Source organism: Castor canadensis, chromosome 3 (assembly GCF_047511655.1).
Source record: "Castor canadensis chromosome 3, mCasCan1.hap1v2, whole genome shotgun sequence".
In the NCBI taxonomy this organism is placed as follows: Eukaryota; Metazoa; Chordata; class Mammalia; order Rodentia; family Castoridae; genus Castor; species Castor canadensis.
In genome coordinates, this window is record NC_133388.1 from 159,198,661 (window position 1) to 159,216,668 (window position 18,008).

At 42.8% G+C, this 18,008-nt stretch overlaps 1 protein-coding gene across 12 annotated transcripts in view; it reads left to right on the forward strand.

Annotated features, from left to right (window-relative positions):
- Positions 1–18,008, forward strand: part of Matn2 (matrilin 2) — a 132,616-nt gene that overhangs the window by 56,418 nt on the left and 58,190 nt on the right. For 10 of the 12 annotated variants that reach the window (XM_074068883.1, XM_074068885.1, XM_074068882.1 and 7 more), the window contains exon 5: positions 9,472–9,594. The exons of the other annotated variants lie outside the window; for them this stretch is intronic. In XM_074068883.1, coding sequence (XP_073924984.1) covers positions 9,472–9,594 — 123 coding nt within the window. The remainder of the gene's footprint in view (positions 1–9,471; positions 9,595–18,008) is intronic. 12 annotated transcript variants of the gene reach the window in all.

The following is an 18,008-nucleotide window of genomic DNA, read 5'->3' on the forward strand; positions in this document are numbered from 1 at the left end:
TAATGGTCTCAAATGGGAAACAATCCACATTTCCATCAACAGGTGAATGGATAACACACCGTGACACCTGTGTTCAATATAATATTATTCAGCAATGAAATAGTGAATTATTGACACAGTGAACTATCCACACCCATCAGGATGCATCTCAAAATAATCCTGTTGAGTGAAGGAAACGAACAAAAAAATACCTACTGTATATTTCCATTTATATAGATTTTTAGAAAATGGAGCCTAATCAAAAGTGACAGAGAGTAGACTAGTAGTTGTCTAGGGCTGAGAGGAGGGGCAGAAGGAGAAATTGCAAGGCTGTGCAGGGGAACTTGGGAAGGATGACTGTTCATTGTCTTGATTATATGTTGGTATGCCCAGTTTATCAGCTTGTACACTTTAAATATGTGCAGTTTATTATATACCAATTACAACTGAACAAAGCTGAATGAGGTTTCAGAAAGTAAGTGGTACTCAGACAAAATGCTACAAGAAAAGAGCTCAGACAAAGGACCATGGAACTAGAATAGCTCGTCTGGAATAGCTTGTTTGGGGCATAGGTGGGGGTCAGGGAAGGAAGTGAGCTGTGACAAATGATGGAGTATCCTTTGGTGAGTAGAGGAGATGAATATGGTTATAAAGGCAAAAATCATAGTTTAGTAAGTTACAGCTGCCAATAACGTATGCTCTGCGTTAGAAAGAGGCAAAGAGTGAGGCAGAGTATCATTCATTCCTTCATTCATCACCTATGGGCCCTAGATGGCTGGGCATTACAGGACATTGCTCTTAAGCATTTGAGACCCAAAAAACACTCGGATTTTGACTTCCCTTGTATCCTCCGCCTGCAGAGCAAGACATGAAAGCTGCAATCAGCTTATAATCCCGACCATTCCTTCAGTTCAGTGTGTGTTTCTTAGCTTTCAGAATTAACTAGGAGACCAGAGCAACCATTGCAGTTCCAGGGAGGAGTTTATGACCTAAAGTGGGGGTAGTGGATGGGGGTGGCCATATTGATATTGACAGAATCCTACAGAGAAGAAACCTGGTTTTTGAAGGCAAACTGCAGAGTCCAGGAGGAAGGCCACACAAGTGGTTGGGTACAGCTGAGATGGAAGATTAGAGTTCAAGGAAAAGCCTGGGCTGGATATGCTTGATGGTGGTCATCAACCCTGAAAGTAGGAGAGGTCTTAGAGGGAGGAAAGGGAACGTGGAAAGTGAAGGTTGGGGTGTGAGCGCTGGAGCAGCTCACAAGCAGAGCAGGGGGCAAGAGTGGAAGGGTGAACAAGCCACACACATGCACAGAGCAGCTGCGCCAGCTGCAGAATGCAGAGCAATGACTGGGCTGCTGCTATGAGCACATGCACAGGGCTCACAGATGGTATAAATCCAATAGTGCAGCTTCCTCCTAACCCTAGCTAAGCTGGGAGCTTAAAGCCCCTATGTGCAATGTGTTCACTCTCTGCCTGTACCAGGGCAGAGTTGAAAAAAGAAGGAATCTGGGTGAGGAGAGCCCTATGGGAGAACTGAATGGACTAAACAGGAGTGGAGAAAAGCATTATGGAAGACTCCAGAGGGGGAAAGGAGCCTGAACCTTGTACAGCCTCTCGTCTGCCTGCTATTCAGCAGGCATCTCGATAGGTGGTCCCCAGGGCTGCAGCATCAGCTTTGCAGGGAGCATGTTAGAAATGCAGGTTCCGAGACCTTCCCAGAACTACTGACTCAGGACCTCTGGACTAAGACCTCAGGAATGCAGGGGATTCTAATGTCCACTCTGGTTGAGGACCATTGACCTAGATGTTTTCAGTCTGATCTCTCCCTGGGGGAGCCCACTCAGGAGAGGGTTATGGTAAAAACATAATGATGTAACAACTGTTTGTTTGGAAATTGAAAAGCTGCGCTCTACAAGACTAGGGCATTATTCACATTTATTTATTATTTTGATCAACCTCATTCAATCAGATGTACTCATGTTTTAAGGTTTTGTTTTGGGATTCACCCCCACCCCCTTCTTCCTTTTCCTTTCCCCAAAGAAAACCAAACTTTTGTTGGTGAATAGGGAAACTGATTGAAAGAGAATTAAACATTGAGAGGAGGGAGAGCAGGCCCAGCTGGAGCCTGCCAGAGAGGACAGGTTTGTTTTTCTTTGTGACATTGGGTTCATTTTGTTTCTTTCAGCAGAGATGTACAAGGCTGATGACTCACCATTTACTGTTGAAAGTCTTTAAATCCAAGCTGCAGCTGTCTAAATAATATTAGTGCTTTTGGACATGATGGGAGAAAGGGAGATGGTCCCCAAAAATGCAGGCTTGGGGTTTGCATGTGTTTGTAGGTCCCTAACTCCTGAGTGAGTTTTGGGTTGGGGTGGGTGGAGACACCAGCATTTTCAGCTGGGTGAAATCACAGCCTTAATAACATATCTCTTTCCTCTCTTGCTGTGATAAACAATTTTTGATTTCTACATCTTGGGTTAAATAACGGCGGGAGCTATAAAAAGGAGAGCGTGTCTTATAAAAGCGTTCATTTGCTTTAACTTCAAAGGAGAAATTAAACTGTCATTTGTGTCGATGGTATGCAGTGTGGCTTGTCTAAAATTCGGAAAAGTCCATAAAAACCCTTTGATTTAGCCTTGTTGATGTCAGCCAAGCAGCCACAGAGGAGCCCCAAGCGCCCCTTTTCCAATGTAACCAGATGAACATTTCCCAAGTTCTCTGGGCGAAGACCCAGCACCAGAGTCTGGATGCAGAATCTGGGGTGCATACAAGCCTTGGGGGAGACACGATGGCAACTAGCAAATTCTTCCTAATTAATTTCACCTTTGGAGACTGAGCAGCCTTGGTAAAATTCTCCAGGAACTAAGAGAAGCCAGAGAGTTTTGCTGACTGTCAGCTGTGTGCTAATGATCACCCTCTGGCAGGGCAGAGCTTGAATTTGGCTAGCTCTTTTGTTGTGAGCTTCAGAATTGCCTATGCTGCTGTATCAGGTCAATTTAACAAACCAAATTTAGCCAGAGATACTATTAAGTATGCTTAAATCTAATCTACTTGTCTGCAGTTTTCGTAAGTACCCAATAAATATAAAGTGAAATTATATTAGAATTGTGAGGGGGGCAAAAATGTGGTTGAGATTCACCTTCAGCGCTTAAATAGGTCTGTGCCACCGAGACCTTTTTCCTTCCTATCCTAAGACTTAGGAAGGGGGAAGGGGACTAACATTTGTGAAATGCCTGCTGAGATTCACATGCTTTCTATCTGTATTGTCTCATTTGACTCTGAAAATAGAATGTTTTCACCATTTATTTAACTTCTCTGTGAAAACTGAAGCTCGTGAAGGTTACTTACTTGAAGTCACAAAGGTCACCACTGGGGCCAGGTCTGGCTCCAATGTTGGTATTCTTTCCATCCATTTACCTCATCCCCATCTTTTGGAAGAGACTTCGTTGCCCTCCTCTTATGATGACTCCCTTCATCCCTGTTTCCATACCACTTCCTCAGTTGCTTGTCCATAATCTTCAAAGCCACTGTTTAATCACACTGTTTAAAATGGAAGCCCTCCTCAATACTCCTGACTCCTTTCCTACTTCTAAGCTATAGTACACCATCTATTTTTACTTATTTACTTATTGTCTATTCCTCATCAGTGGCATGTTGGCAAATGTTTCACAACCAGCTCTTTAGGAGAAAAAGCTCTGATTTGCAGTGTTTGCCAATTTCCATGGTGCAAACATTGCTTCCGTAGCCATTTCAGGCTACCAACTTGGCCTCATTGAGTGCAAAGTTGGGAAGAAATGTATGTCATCTCTTGTGAGTCAGGACGAGTTGGATCCAGCATACCAGTGATTCTACTAGACCTTTCAGCTCTGTGATAGTAGGGATTTTTAACTTTTCCTTTTTCTTTTTTGATCTGTTTTATTTTCACTGTTGTTTCCCTAGCACTTTGAAGAGTTTCCTGAATGAACACATAGATTGGTTTATTCAATCATTTACAAATATTCTTTACCTGACCACATACCAGACACTGCTAGATATTGGAGCCAGATGTGAGGACATGACTGCCTTCATGTGGCAGGGGGAGTAGACATGAAATAATCAGTTGCATATGAAGCTATAAATTGTGATGAGGACTATAGAGCAAAACTGTGAGGACTGGCCCCTAATGGCAGCAAAAGTCCCCTGAGAAAGTACACTTTCAGCTGAACCCTAAATTGTGTATAAAAGATGGAAAGAAGGCAAGGGAGAGGTGTGGGAAAGTTAGGTAGAAGGAGTAGCATGTGTAAAGGTCCTGAGGCATGAGAAATCTTGGAGAGTAGGGAGGAAAGAATAGGTGGACCCAAGAAAACAAGAGGAGGCCTGAGCTAAGGCTGCAAAGGTAAGCGGGTGGATTTTATAGCCCCCTGACTCACACCAGAAGTTTGGGACTTCATCACAGAGCAGTGAGAGCCAATATAGAATCTTAAGCAGAGCAGAGACAGGAGCAGATTCCTCTGGCTGCAGGAGAGCCCTGGGCTGGGATAGATAGCAGAAGACCAGGTGGGAGGCTACCATGGTTGTCTGGTCAAGAGATGATGGTGGCTCCATGTTGGCAGGGGAGTTGAAGCAGGACCTGAGAATTGATTGACTCTGATGGGTGCAGGAGAGGGAGGAGTCTAACGACTTCCAAGTTTCTGTGACCATCCTTGATTCCAAGGTAAAAATTAGCTAATCTAAGACTTTATCATTGCCAAAGGGAAATTAAAAATACCTTAAGCTCCATCCCACTGTTCCATTTCTGCCTTGGCATTCATACATAAGACAGTGCCCCAGGCCGGTGGGAAGGAAGCTGTCAAATCAAACCAACAATGTCCTCCAGGAACCTGTGGTGGGAAATGCATGGTATTATCCAGGCACCATAGGAGCCCCAAGACTTATGAGAGATAATCCTGTACCTCTGGGAGCTTGGCCAGGTAGGAAGGATGAGTGAGGGACACCTGACAGCCCTGTGTTTGTGTAATGTGGCTGTGCCTTTGTTCATCCAGTCAACAAGTATTGCTGAGGAAGTACAATGCTCCAGGCACTATGCTAGGTTCCAGGGATGCAGTAGATTTCAATGTGCAGTCTTCCTGGAGTCTGAAACTGGGGCTGGCTCCCAGAAGTCCTTGTCCACTTCTTGTATGGGAATGCCTTTTGGTGAGGATGAGGAGAGGCAGAGACTTGGAGAGAGTTTTGATCCCATCTCACTCATCTTCCCAGGACCCCATTTCTGTTGGAGGGGAGTGGTTTTTTGTTTAGGTGTTTAGGAACATCCCTGTCGGGAGATAGGGATATAGACATTTGTCACTATTTCTTCAACAAATGAGTATTTCTGGGGATACTGTGTTAGATTCTGGGGAATCAAAATGGAGCAGAAAGGCTTATATTCTACTGGTGCAGGCAGATATTTGATAAATCCTTAGCAGGGGATAGACGCAGAAGTGTAGGAGGGAACTCTGTCTGTAGTGCTTTGGGGCCCCAGGGAAGGAGGCTGAAGTCCAATCAACTTGGAGAAGGCTCCTGGAGTAGGTGACACTTGAGTGAAGTTGTGAGCCATAACTGGGGTCACAGGAAGAGAAGGCAGAAGGCTGTGCTGGGGTAATGAGAGCTCTGAAGCCAGAGCTTCTCCTCCCCCATCCCCTGCTGGTTTTTATCACTTTTCAATGAAATCCTCCCAGGCTAAAAGAAAAAAAAAAAAAAAAACCAGTGCATTTTTCAAAAGCATAAGGAATCGTCCAAAAACATCTGTACTTGTTTCTAATAGAAATGACCATTGCCAGGAAAACAGCAGAGTTGTTTTGTTGGAACCCTGTCTATATTTATTCCTTTGTCTTTGTTTAATTAGATTAATCCCTCAGTAGTTTCCCTTGGGTTGGTACAAATCACCCATGGCCATAAATCCCCAATATTCAAAAAACAGCGTGAAAGGCTGATCCGCATGGAGCCAACTGGCAATCTCAATGTTTGTCCCTTGCGCCCTCCTTCATGTCTGGAGTTCTATCGGCCCTTCTGAGGGGACAGAGCAGCCATCACTCTGAGACTTGTTTCACAGAGGAATGTGAGGCTTGGGGTCTCAGATAATAAAGGAGAGCCTGACTCTCAGGGCTGGGCATCTTTTCCTCTGAGGACTCGGGGGACTTTTTATCCACTGGATTTGGTGATACTTGCCTGACTGCACACTGGGGACATTTGGAGGAGTTTTAATAAACACTATTCAGTTCTGGTTTACTGGGAGAGTACCTTAGCATTAGTATGTTCTTATCCTTTTTTTTTCAGTGCTGAGGGTCAAACCCAGGGCCTTATTCATGCTAGGCATGTATTCTATCATTGAGCTACATCCCCAGCCCTTGGTTTCTTGAGACAGGTCTCACTATGTAACCCAGGCTGGTCGCAACTCATGATCCTCCTTCCTCAGCCTCCCAAGTGTTGGGATTACAAGAGTGTACCACCATGCCTAGCTATCATGGGTATTTCCAAAAAGTTTCCACAAGGTTCTAACAGGCCTCTGAGGTCAGCACTGCTGCTTCGGTAGCTGGGACCTTGAAGTTATTCTTGGATTCTATGCGGATGTACCAGCCTATCTTTAAGGAATCCTCATAGCTTACTCTATAGGAAGAAGTCTCTTTTTGGGGTAGAGATTGGTGCTTCAAGATCTTGGTCTGCTGCTTTCTAAAGTGTTCTTTTGTAATATGTTCATTCTCCCCATATCCCATTATTTAAAAGCTCTAGTTAGAAAATTTAAAATCAGACAATTATAAATAAGTGAATTCCCGCCACTCCTTGGTCACCATGATTAGGCAGGATTCCTACTGACCTGGGTGGCGGGGGCAGGGGGCTGTATAAGGCAGCAGGTAAAGCAGAGTAGGAGGAGCCAGGTGCAGAAGCTCCTGCCTCCCTCCAGAGATAGGCGTAGGCTTTTGGGGCAGGTGGTACCAGCCTGCCAGAGCCTCATTTCTCATCAGTACTTGATGCCAGGACATTGCCCATCTCATAGGAAGCTTAGAGTCTGTAAGGGAGACACAGTGGCTATACTGCTGCGTAAATGCATATGTAATTAACATACATGCCAGGAGGGAAACGACTAGGGGTGTGTTGCCAGCAGTGGGTGAAGCCAAAAGCTCTGAACAAGTCAAGGTCCTCACAGCAAGTGTGAGTTTTCTCATTTTTGGTTTGCAGGCAAACCAAAGCTACTCAACCTGGAGTTCAGAAAACTCCCACTGTTCAGAACAGTGATTTTCGTTGAACTGTGCTAGATGTCCATCCATTCAAGTTCCCAACACTGAGAGACTGTGATGCTGCTAGACGTCATACCCTTGCAAAATGCAGCTCGGGTAGGATCACCAGCCTCCCCTTTTAAGGTTTTCCCCTTGAGGTCCCCCATGCCCTGTGTGGATGGCTCTCAGCCATCTGATGTCAATTCCTGCTGCTTCCCCTGGAAAGCAGAATGGAATTCTGCCTTCCTCCACTTCGGCACATTTGCTCCCACTGTTCCTGCAGCTGTAGTGTCATTCCCTCTCCATACATCTAACCCTCCCCTGCCAGCCTTTGCCAGTCCCCACTTGGCTGGCAATAATGAGCCCCAGTTCTGAACTCCCATAGTATTGACACATCTCATAGGAATTTCTTCATGTTCCACTTTGTGTTTTAGTGATTTAGGACATCTGATAGCTCCTCTGGTGCTTACTTCTTCACATGGGGCCAGTTTGTTCTGCCCCAACACTGTTGTTTTCACTGTTCTTGCAGCTAGAACCACACTTCTGGAACTCCTACTAGAATACAAGCTGCCCTTGTCTGTTTTGTTTACTGCTGTATTCCTAGTGCCTTGGCATAGTCGATGTTCACACATGGTTATTGGATACTTGGATGAATAGTCTGTGATTCAGAAAGTTCTTATTTCTCTGGCCTATAACCTCTAGGTTTTGTCCTTCCTTGATTACTTGCTATGATTTTTGCACCAGCTGGAGTTTTTCTTTTCTTTTCTTTTTTTTTTCTGGTTATTACTGTGTTCATTACATCTGAATCCATTGGAAATCCCAATTGGAGTTGTAAAATGAAAATCTAAGATACAAACCTACTAGTAAGAGGCAAAAGAATTTGAGTCTATAATTTTTTTGTCTACTGTTGTTGACTTGGAAGTGAAAATACTCCTTTTAAGATTTTAAAACCAGGAAGAATCCTCATTTATGAATCTTAAATCTAGGCATTTTCTAATGTGATAATGTAGATTTTACTTTTAAACACTGTTCATTTCATTTAACAGAGATGATGAATCAAACCAGGCTTTATCTTTTTGTCAATTTTATATTTATCTTAAGCACAATAGCCCATGTTCTAAAAGATCTAGACAGTGATATTAAAATGTCACTAGTGAATTCAGGGACAATCAAGCATTCCAGGTAACTGAATTTTAATCATACATTTTGTTGTCTTTTTTAACCAGAGAAAGTTCCCCTTTAACGTATTCATTCCCTTTAATATTCTCTGGTTTTCTTCAGTTTCAGTGATAAAATCACTGGTAGAGCTAGCTGTTTCATGGCATCCAAGCTGTCTCCTGGCTGGGAAATAGTGTCATCACGTCTGCCTGTCTGTGCCAAGGAGAAGCTGAGTCAGTGGTGGACTGAAGATGCCTTTAGCCTTTGCATCTTCTGACACATTCTTACTCTTATGGCAGTGGCAGTGTGCCTGGACAGACATTTCTGCCCTCATACGCATGGATAGCCAGGGCTCAGAACTTTGTGGATATGTAACGAATATTTGACCACAATAAGACCACAAGTAGCTACACGTCCATTTCTTTCTTGTAATCTTTCTTACCTCTACCTAACTTCCTTTGGCTCCTCTGTTTTCCGCACTTGTTAGTGGAGTAAATGAATAGAGCACAAAGAGGAATTTTTAAAGATCTTTCCTGCAGATGAGCTAAGGAAAAGTTAATGGGAACTTGGGAATTAGGGGCTATTTTTAGACTTACCATGTTTTCAATAACTGTGCTCTCCCTCGGCTGCCCCATCTGCAGAATGCCAAAGACAATGACACATTATCTCTGTGTACATCTGTGAGGCTGTGATTAAGTACCGGAAGGATGGGAATGGAATCTAATGCTCACAAGTGCAAAAGCCTGCTCATGATAACACAGTTCTCAAGAGCCCTCAAAATATGCTCAAGGCACTTTTCATTGCTATAGGAAAATACAAATTGATACTAATTAAAGTCTTTTAATGTATTTCATAGAGGTGAGAAATGATTCCAACTTTGAAAAAAAGTTTTATGTACACAGAAACTTATCAAAGTATCAACAGCAGCTGTTGTTGGGAGGACAACAGGTGGATTTTCTTTTATGTTTTTTCCACAGTTCCTATGGTGCTCACATACTCATATTTATAATATTTTTGAAAGTTATTTTACAATGCCATAGTCATTCTGGGCTGATGACACTTCTCTTCCAGAGTTGTGTTCTAATGGTGCAACTTTGCCTCAGTCCAGGATTTGTGTGCCACGGAGGACCACGCCTGTGAGCAGCTCTGTGTGAATGTGCCGGGCTCATTCGTGTGCCAGTGCTACAGTGGTTACACCCTAGCGGAAGACGGGAAGAGGTGTGAGGGTGAGTATCCACCCCTCCAGTCAAGCTTAGGATGGAGGGTGGGGAGACTCACCATGTACATCCTAGTGCCAGTTACTCTCATTGGGTTCAACAAAGTGCTCAGTTCTTTGGTCTAGTTAGGTAGAATTTGAACTTCCTTTTTTAAATTTGTTTTTGCAGTATTGGGAATTGAACTCAGGGCTTTGTTCTTGATAGGCAAGTGTTCTACCACTTGAGCAATGCCCCAAGTTCTTTTGCTTTTAGTTTTGTTTTTCAGATAGGGTCTTGTACTTTTTCCTCCTATGCCCCTAGACAGTGATCCTCCTACTTCCACCTCCTGAATAACTGAAATTGCAGCAGTGAGCCACCACTCTCAGTTCTGACTTCATTTTTGACTTTTTTTTCTTTAACATATTTTTGTTTGGGGCTGAGGTCAACATTTGTTCACTCCAGATCCTCAGCAAAAGCCTGGTACAATAATCTGTGTAAATACAATCACCTGTGACTGTATTGCTTGAAAAGAGCTGGGTTCAAATTTGGAGGTATGTTTAGGATGACCTGACTTAAACACATGCATTGTACATTGTACATGAAATTCACTTGGTGGTAGACAGGGATGTCATGCAATACCTTAAAGATGTTGGCAACCTTCCTCCCTGTGTTGGGCCTGAAGATGAGTGAGAGTTACCAGGTGTAAGAGTCTAACTGTCTGTATCAGGATCCCATTTGCAAGGGTTGGAGTCATGGCTCAAGTGCAATGCCCTGAATTCAAATCCCAGTACTGCTGAAAAAAAGATAGCCTTTTCAGAGAAAACAAATAGTTGCCTGAAACACAGGCCCAGGGGGAAGGCAATCATTGGAATTTGTAGTCAGCTGAGCACCTTCCCACTTGGGCAACTCCATATTAAGTGATCAGATGAGAAGTAGGACAGGTATGGGGTGGCATCTGATTTGTTTAGTGATGGATGATAGTTATCTTCAGTACCTGCAGAACAGGCCAGCAAATCTCTGATATGTAGATAGCCCTCCCTGTTTGTCCACAAAGCCTTTGCATGCTTCATTCATCATTGTACCAACAAGAAGTGCCTGGCAAATGGTAGGTGTTCAGTAAGCTTTCTGGGTTCTTAGGAGGCCAAGGAAGAGTATCTGACTGCCATCAGAACTGGACCACAGATTTCCTATCTAAGTCCTGCTTTTCTGTTCCACGTCCCCCTGCTTTTAGGGGTCTTGTTATGTCTTGCTTCCCACAGCATGTGCTTATATTTTTGCACATAGAGTTTACATTTTCTTTTCCTTTCCTTTTTTTCATTCTCTCTCTCTCTCTCTCTCTCTCTCTCTCTCTCTCTCTCTCTCTCTCTCTCTCTTTCTCTCCCTCTCTTTTTCTTTCTCCTTTTCTTTTACCTGTGCTAGGGATATGAAAGGGTAAAAAACAATAAACCAAAAAGGTAATATCCTGCTGTTTTCAAGTGAGTGATGAAAGTATCATGGCTTTGGTTTTATACACTGATGGGGTTGAAAAACACCCTCATTAGAGGTGTACACATTGAATTGGTCTCTCAAGCCTTAAGGTTTTGGTTTGTTCATTAGTTTGGGAGGTTTTGATTTTTGTCTTCATTTTTTTTGGTAGAACTGGGGGTTTTTGAGCTCAAGGCTTCATGCTTGCGAAGAGGCACTCTACTGTTTGTGTCATATATCCAGTCCATATTTTTGTTCTGGTTATTTTGGAGATGTGGTCTCTCAAACTGTGTGCCCGGACTGACCTGGAACCAGGATCCTCCCAGTCTTGGCCTCCCCAGTAGCTAGGATTATAGATGTGAGGCACCTGGCAGTTTTTGTCTTAGTATGCTGGGTGTTGACCATGACATAGTGGCAGGGTACAATTTTCACTAACATTCACTAACACTAGCAAAAAAGAAGCCAACATATAAACACCAACTACTACTACTATTATTATTAGTATTGCTTCATTAATTTTTATTGTGCAAGTAATATTCTTTCATTAATGAACTTAAACAGATGAGAAATATCACTATTAATAGTTTATTGTAGGGCTGGGGATATAACTCAAAGGTAGAATGCATGCCTTGCATGTGCAACCCCTGGATTCCATCCCCAGCACCACAAAAAAAAGGAAGAAAGAAAAATAGTTCACTGTATTTTCTATCATACTGTCCCCATAGAAATATCTACTTCAAAGCATTTTCTTAATGTAACTTTGGGAACTGTTGGATGAGGAAACCAGGCCTTTGTGAGGAAGGCCAGTGGATGAGCTTCAGGAAGCAGAGCAAGTAAGTCTGGTTGATCCGGGGAGGGAAGAACAAGGAGAACCTGGAGCTTGTGTGGTCATAGGCTGTAGATGAGGCAGGAGGCCTGCCTTGGCCCTTGGGAAACTGGAGGTGAGTGTTGCCAAATAATTGCCTAATTATCCCAGTGTAGTAGAGAACCTTTATGTCTCTGGATTTTGCTGTAACTTCTGGGATTTGACGTTTATGGAAGAGCAACAAGCATGAGAAGGTAGATGCTGTGGTTGCTGGGGAGCTGTGGAGTGCCATGTTTGTTAGAGATGTATGTTTTTCCTGCTGCTACTTATAAGCATTTAAGGGAGTCCAAGTAGAAGAGTGGGAAACTGGGAGAGACCACGCATCCCAGGATGAACCAGGTCTCATCCCTCATATGATTCTAGCTTCATCATTCTCAGCACCACCACAGATTAATTAATTGCTTAATTGGAGTGTATGTCCTTGGTCATTGTCCTGGACAGTGGTTGTCCAGGACAGTACTGACAGCTGCTGATCATTACGAGATGACTAAGCAGATCTTTGAGTCCAGTAGCCTTGGTTAGGGAGTCTAAACAAATTCTCAGAAGGCGAGTTGTTGCTCCATGGGGCTGTGCCAAGTGCACAGTAAATGATAGACCATACAGTCTACAGATGGTCAGAGAAGAGTGACATCCCTAATGGCTAAGCTGGAAGATCTAGGTATGGAAGGAAAGGTAGCAGTTGCACAGGTGTCCAAGGAAAGGGCCAATAGTAAAAGCAGTGATGGTGTGGAAGTGGCCATGCTCTCAAAGCATGAGAACTGAGACTATGGGAGGGGCAGGACTCACTTTTAGGAGCTGGCAGGTCAGAGAGAGACTGTAACAGTGAGAATGTCAAATTGAAAGCTAGACAGGCAGCCTAGCAGCAGTCTGAAGGGGCTTGTCAAAAAAGAGGCTCCAGGTACCAGACTTAGAGAGGAAATTTAAAGAAGAGCAGAGGCTAGTAAGGATCCTGCATATATTCCACCAGCAGCTTATCTGGATGGCCTAGGTATAAATGAGCAGAGAATGTTAAGACAAGAGTGACCATACATCTCAGTTAATCCAGGATGGTCCCAGTTTATGCCTGTTTTTAATAGGACTCCTTTTCACTTTAAAAGGTATTCCAGTTTGGATGCTAACTTACATGATCACTCTAGTTAAGACATCCATCTCGACTTAAGCTCTGTTACAGCAGAGAATTCTTATAAGCATAAGCAGCAAATGAAGTTGAAGATATCAAGAGAGACCAGATTGTTCAGGGCTTTGGAAATCAAGCTAAAGAGTCTGGATTTTAAGCCAGATGTGGTGGTGTACACTTGTAATCCCAGCTGCTCCAGTTGTGGAGGTAAGAGGATTATGAATTTGAGGCTAGCCTGTACATAGTTTACAAGCCCCTATCTCAAAAACAAAATACAAACCAAAGGACTGGAGTGTGGCTCAAGTGGTAGAGTACTTGCCTAGCATGTGCAAGACCATGAGTTCAAACTCCAGTACTGAAAGAGAGAAAGAGAGAATGGATTATATCTCTAAAAAGAACCACTGAACGGCTTATAATTGGGGGTGACAAATACAAAACCTCATATTAAGAAACATAAACCCATGGTAGACCGCAGGATGGACTCGAGTAGGGCTGGGGATGTAGAATTGAGGGATTTCAGGAGGAAGATGGAGAAGAATGGAAAGGCCAGTCAGGAGACAATGGCATGTATCCATGTCAGGATTTGAGTAGTGACTGTAGGAATGGAGAGGGAGAGATTAAGTAAGGGCTGAAAGAAGGAGCTATGGATACAGAGGAGAAGGAAAAGTCTGAAGAGACTCCATGAACTTGAGCTTCCACGATTGTGAGAGTGAGGGCAACAGTGATTAAAGAGTGACAAAAACAGATTTTTAGAAAAGATAATAAACAGTTATAGGCAAGGAGAGTTTGGGTCAAGGTGGAAGGACATGTCAGAACCAGCTGAAAACACAGTCCCAACTCCAGAGAGAGAACATAGAACCAATGATGCAGACAGGAAGTGGCATGGGTCTCTCTTTCATTATTTTAATTCCATTTCATTTTTCATCTTAAATGTTTATGTGTTTATTCATTAAAGGTGTCTGGACCTCCAAGCCAGGAAGGCCTGAACTCACATCCCAGTCTTGCTCCTTTCTAAACTTGTGTCTAAGTCACTTACTCTCCAAGCCTCAGTTTTCTCACTCATAACATGGAGTAATTATATCTTCCACATGAGGTTTTGGGAATAGATATTGAGTAAAGGTCCAAATAGACACCAGGCACTGGTCGTTATCATTATAACACCTTTGGTAAATCATTCCCAGGCCATGAGCGAAACATGGAGTGAGAAGCGAGTGGAAGACCAGGCATTGGACTGCACCTGCATGCAGAGAGCAGAAAGAAGTGAGGGCAGGAAAGTATCCTTGAAGGGTCAGTCTGAGGCTGGGGGAGGAGCAGATAGAAAGAGGAGAGAGGAGGAGAGGAAAAGACAGTGCATCAGAAGAATCATGCGATATGACAGGGAAGAGATTTCTAAGTTGGGTCAATATTAATGGCATGCTTCAGGAAGGCCAAAAGGAACAGAGCTTAGGAAAAAAGCCAGAGGGCTGAATCACTGATTCACCTCAGCAAACATTTTGTAGCTTTTTGCCATGTGGTCTGCCAAGTGTGAGGGATACAAAGACAACAGGAAGCCAGGAATATGGCAGAGTGGGTGGTTGGGGGTTGGGGGGGACAGCAGGTCTAAACTATTCAGTTGAAGTTTGGCAGAAGTTAACCATGTCAAGCTACTGGTGAACCTGTGCCATGATGTCCATAGAAGTAGTTCTAGTACATTGGCTTATGCCAAAATTGTAACTGTGACTTGCATGGAAATTCAGTATTTAGCCACTGACTGAGGTCTTTTTATTCAACATTTCCATGTGTTTGAGTTGGTGGAACATGACATTTGAGTACCAGAGTCCCATCTCTGTGACTACTCAATCCACTGCTGACAATATTGAATTTATTGCTGACCAGCTAAGGTCCTCTTTTTGCTTTACTTGAGTCCCCTGTATTTGTAATTCATTAGCTGGTGCCACCAAAGCTATGTTAATTGCCATTCGCAGACCATTTTTCTGTGTCTTTAAGGGTTAACTTTCTGCTACACACTTTCACCTGATGCTCACTGACAGCTTTAATCCTGTTTACCTCTCATCTGCTCAAGTGAATTGTAAACCCTTGAGGACAGAACCACCTTTATTTTTCATCTTTCATAATGGACTCACAGTACATTTTTAGTTTTGGCTGTTCTAGAGTTTGAGCCCAGGGCCTTACACTTGTTAGGTAGGTGCTCTACCACTTGAGCCAGTCTGCCAGCTCTTTTTGCATTGGTTATAATTATTACTTTTTGGCAGTACTGGGGTTTGAACTCGGCTTTGTACTTGCTAGGCAGGTGCTCTGCTGCTTGAGCTACACCCCCAGCCCTCTTTGCTCTGTTTACTTTGGAGGTAGGGTCTTGCTTTTTGGACAGGCTGGCCTGGATTGCAAACCTCCTATTTGTGCTTTCCGCATTTCTGGGGTGATAGGCACATGCCACCATGCCCAGTCATTGGTTGAGATGGGGTCTTACAAACTTTTTGCCTGGGCTGATATTGAACCTCTATCCTCCCAATCTCTGCCTCCCAAGTAACTAAGACTACAGACTTGAGCCATCATTCTCAGCTACATCTTTCTCATCTGAGATGACTGATCAAAAACCAATTTTTGCGTATTGCAATTACCGTCTCCATGCATGATTTTCCTTTTAAAAACTGTATATGTGTATTAATTTCTCGGATTCTATTTCCTTTTTGATATGAGTGTGTCTTAAAGCATTATAGCATGAAACTTTTGTTAAAGGAAGAAAGTTATCTATAATTCTACCACCTTATGGATTCACAATAGCTAAGCTATGGAAACAACCAAGATGCCCTACTACTGATGAATGGATTAAGAAAATGTAGTACTTATACACATGGAATTTTATTCAGCCACAAAGAAGAATGAAATTTTATCATTTGCAGATAAATGGATGGAACCAGAGAACATCATCTTAAGTGAAGTCAGCCAGGTTCAGAAGGCCGAAAGCTGCATGTTTTCTTCATATGTAGAAGATAGACCTAATACAAACACAGAAATGTTATGAAAATAAGTCACACTAAGGGAAGGTCACATATAAGAGAGGGAGGGTAAAAGAAGGAAGTTAAGAAAGTGAATGTAGTTGATGTACTTCCTATATAAGAATGAATATAGAATTTTTAAACCTGTCTAAATCACCATAAAAAGGAGACTAAGGTACAAAGAATAAAAATAGAGGGGATGAACTAATTTGGGTTATAATACATATATACATGGAAATGTCACAAGGAAACTCCCTGTATAGCTATCTTAAATATACAAAATGTCATTTGGGGGTGGGGGGTTGATGCAAGTGGGAGGGAGGAGGATGTAGGGAGAATACGTAGGAAGGTGAGTGAGGTACAAATATTTTATACACATGTATGCAAATGGAAAAATGAGGCCTGTTGAGACTATTCCAGAAATGAGGGGAGAGGAGATAAAAGAGAATAATGGTGGGGGTGAATTTAACTATCATATGTTGTAAGAACTTGTGTAAATGTCACAATGTACTCCTAGCACAACAATAATATACATAAATAAATAAAAATAAAAATTCCCTCTCCATATACAGTCACATGCTGAGCAGTTGGGGGTTATGGCTTTAAGATACAAAGTTGTAAAGATGCTATTTTATTTAGGTGCTCAGGAAATCTCTGTCTTTGAGCAGAAAGCTAGAATGAGAAAGCAAGCCATTTGGAGAGCTGCTTAGGATTGAGAACTTGAGGCAAAGGGGAAAGTAAATTCTTCATAAATTCTGAATAATAAAATTTTCCTGAAATGTAAAAAAAAAAAAAAAGATACAAAGTTGTGGAGGACACATCTCAGCCCGTAACACTCCCCTGTTGTTATCAAACGCAACGAAAAACCTCTGAGGTTTTAAATCCTGCATAAAGAAATTAATTCATGGGCTGGAGGTGTGGCTCAGGTGGTAAAGCGCCTGACTAGCGAGCACGAAGACCTGAAATCGAACCCCAGTACCACCACCCCCCTCCTTAAAAAACAATCCATCCCAGTCCATCCTTGAGGAGGAGGATTTGGTGAGTCTGACTTTATGTGTATGTCTAATGTATGCTCAGCAAGTAAAGTGGTTCTACCATTTCTCTAAATGATGCATTTGGTTTTTCTTTCTTTGCCATCAACAAATTTAAAACCAAATGCTTCTCTTTAAAATATCCTGTTTCTGCAGATGGATCTCTGCTGAGGAAACCTTGGAATGTGAGCAGATTATGAATCAGAAATGTTGATCTTAGTTTTTATTACCTTGCACCAAAGTATTATTTATCCTTGAAGACAGCTGAGTGATTTCTCACACATTGGGCAAAGACTGAACGTGGCAAGATGTACTTCCGACCCTGGGATCTTAGCACTTTGTGATCTGGAGCGACAGCCAGGAAATTACTGTACTCTTTCCATTTGTGAAGCAGCATGTAGAAATTCCAGGCAGAAATGACTGAGAAAGGATTTTGTTGAAGCAGATGAGGACTTGGAACAATAGAGGCATTGCTGAGTTACACACAAAGATCACTTCCATACATCCACCCCCTAACCTTAGTCTTCCTCTTTAAAAGTACAATTTTGCAACCAAGGAAATTATGCAATGAGCCAATAAAATATGGCAAAGGATGTCAGGGTTGAATAGCTTTAAAACACTCTGAGGTTCACATGCCTGGAAATGGGTTCCTCTGTGTCAGCTACTGCATTAATGACCTCTTCTACTGTTCTCAGTGGCCTGGCAGTGAGTGGGTGGCTATGACACTCTGGAATTTTATAGACCAGGGTCTTGGGATGCAGCAATGCTGAATCCTGCTTTTCTCCCCTTCAGTTCAGAGAGGAGCTGTGCACACAAAGAACAAAAGCACAGTGTTTTTTGTTTTTTGTTTTTTTGGCAGCACTGGGGTTTGAACTCAAGTCCTCACACTTGCTAGGTGAGCACTCTACCACTTAAGTCACTCCATCAGCCTTGTTTTGTGTAGAGTTTTTTCAAGATAGGGTTTCATGAAC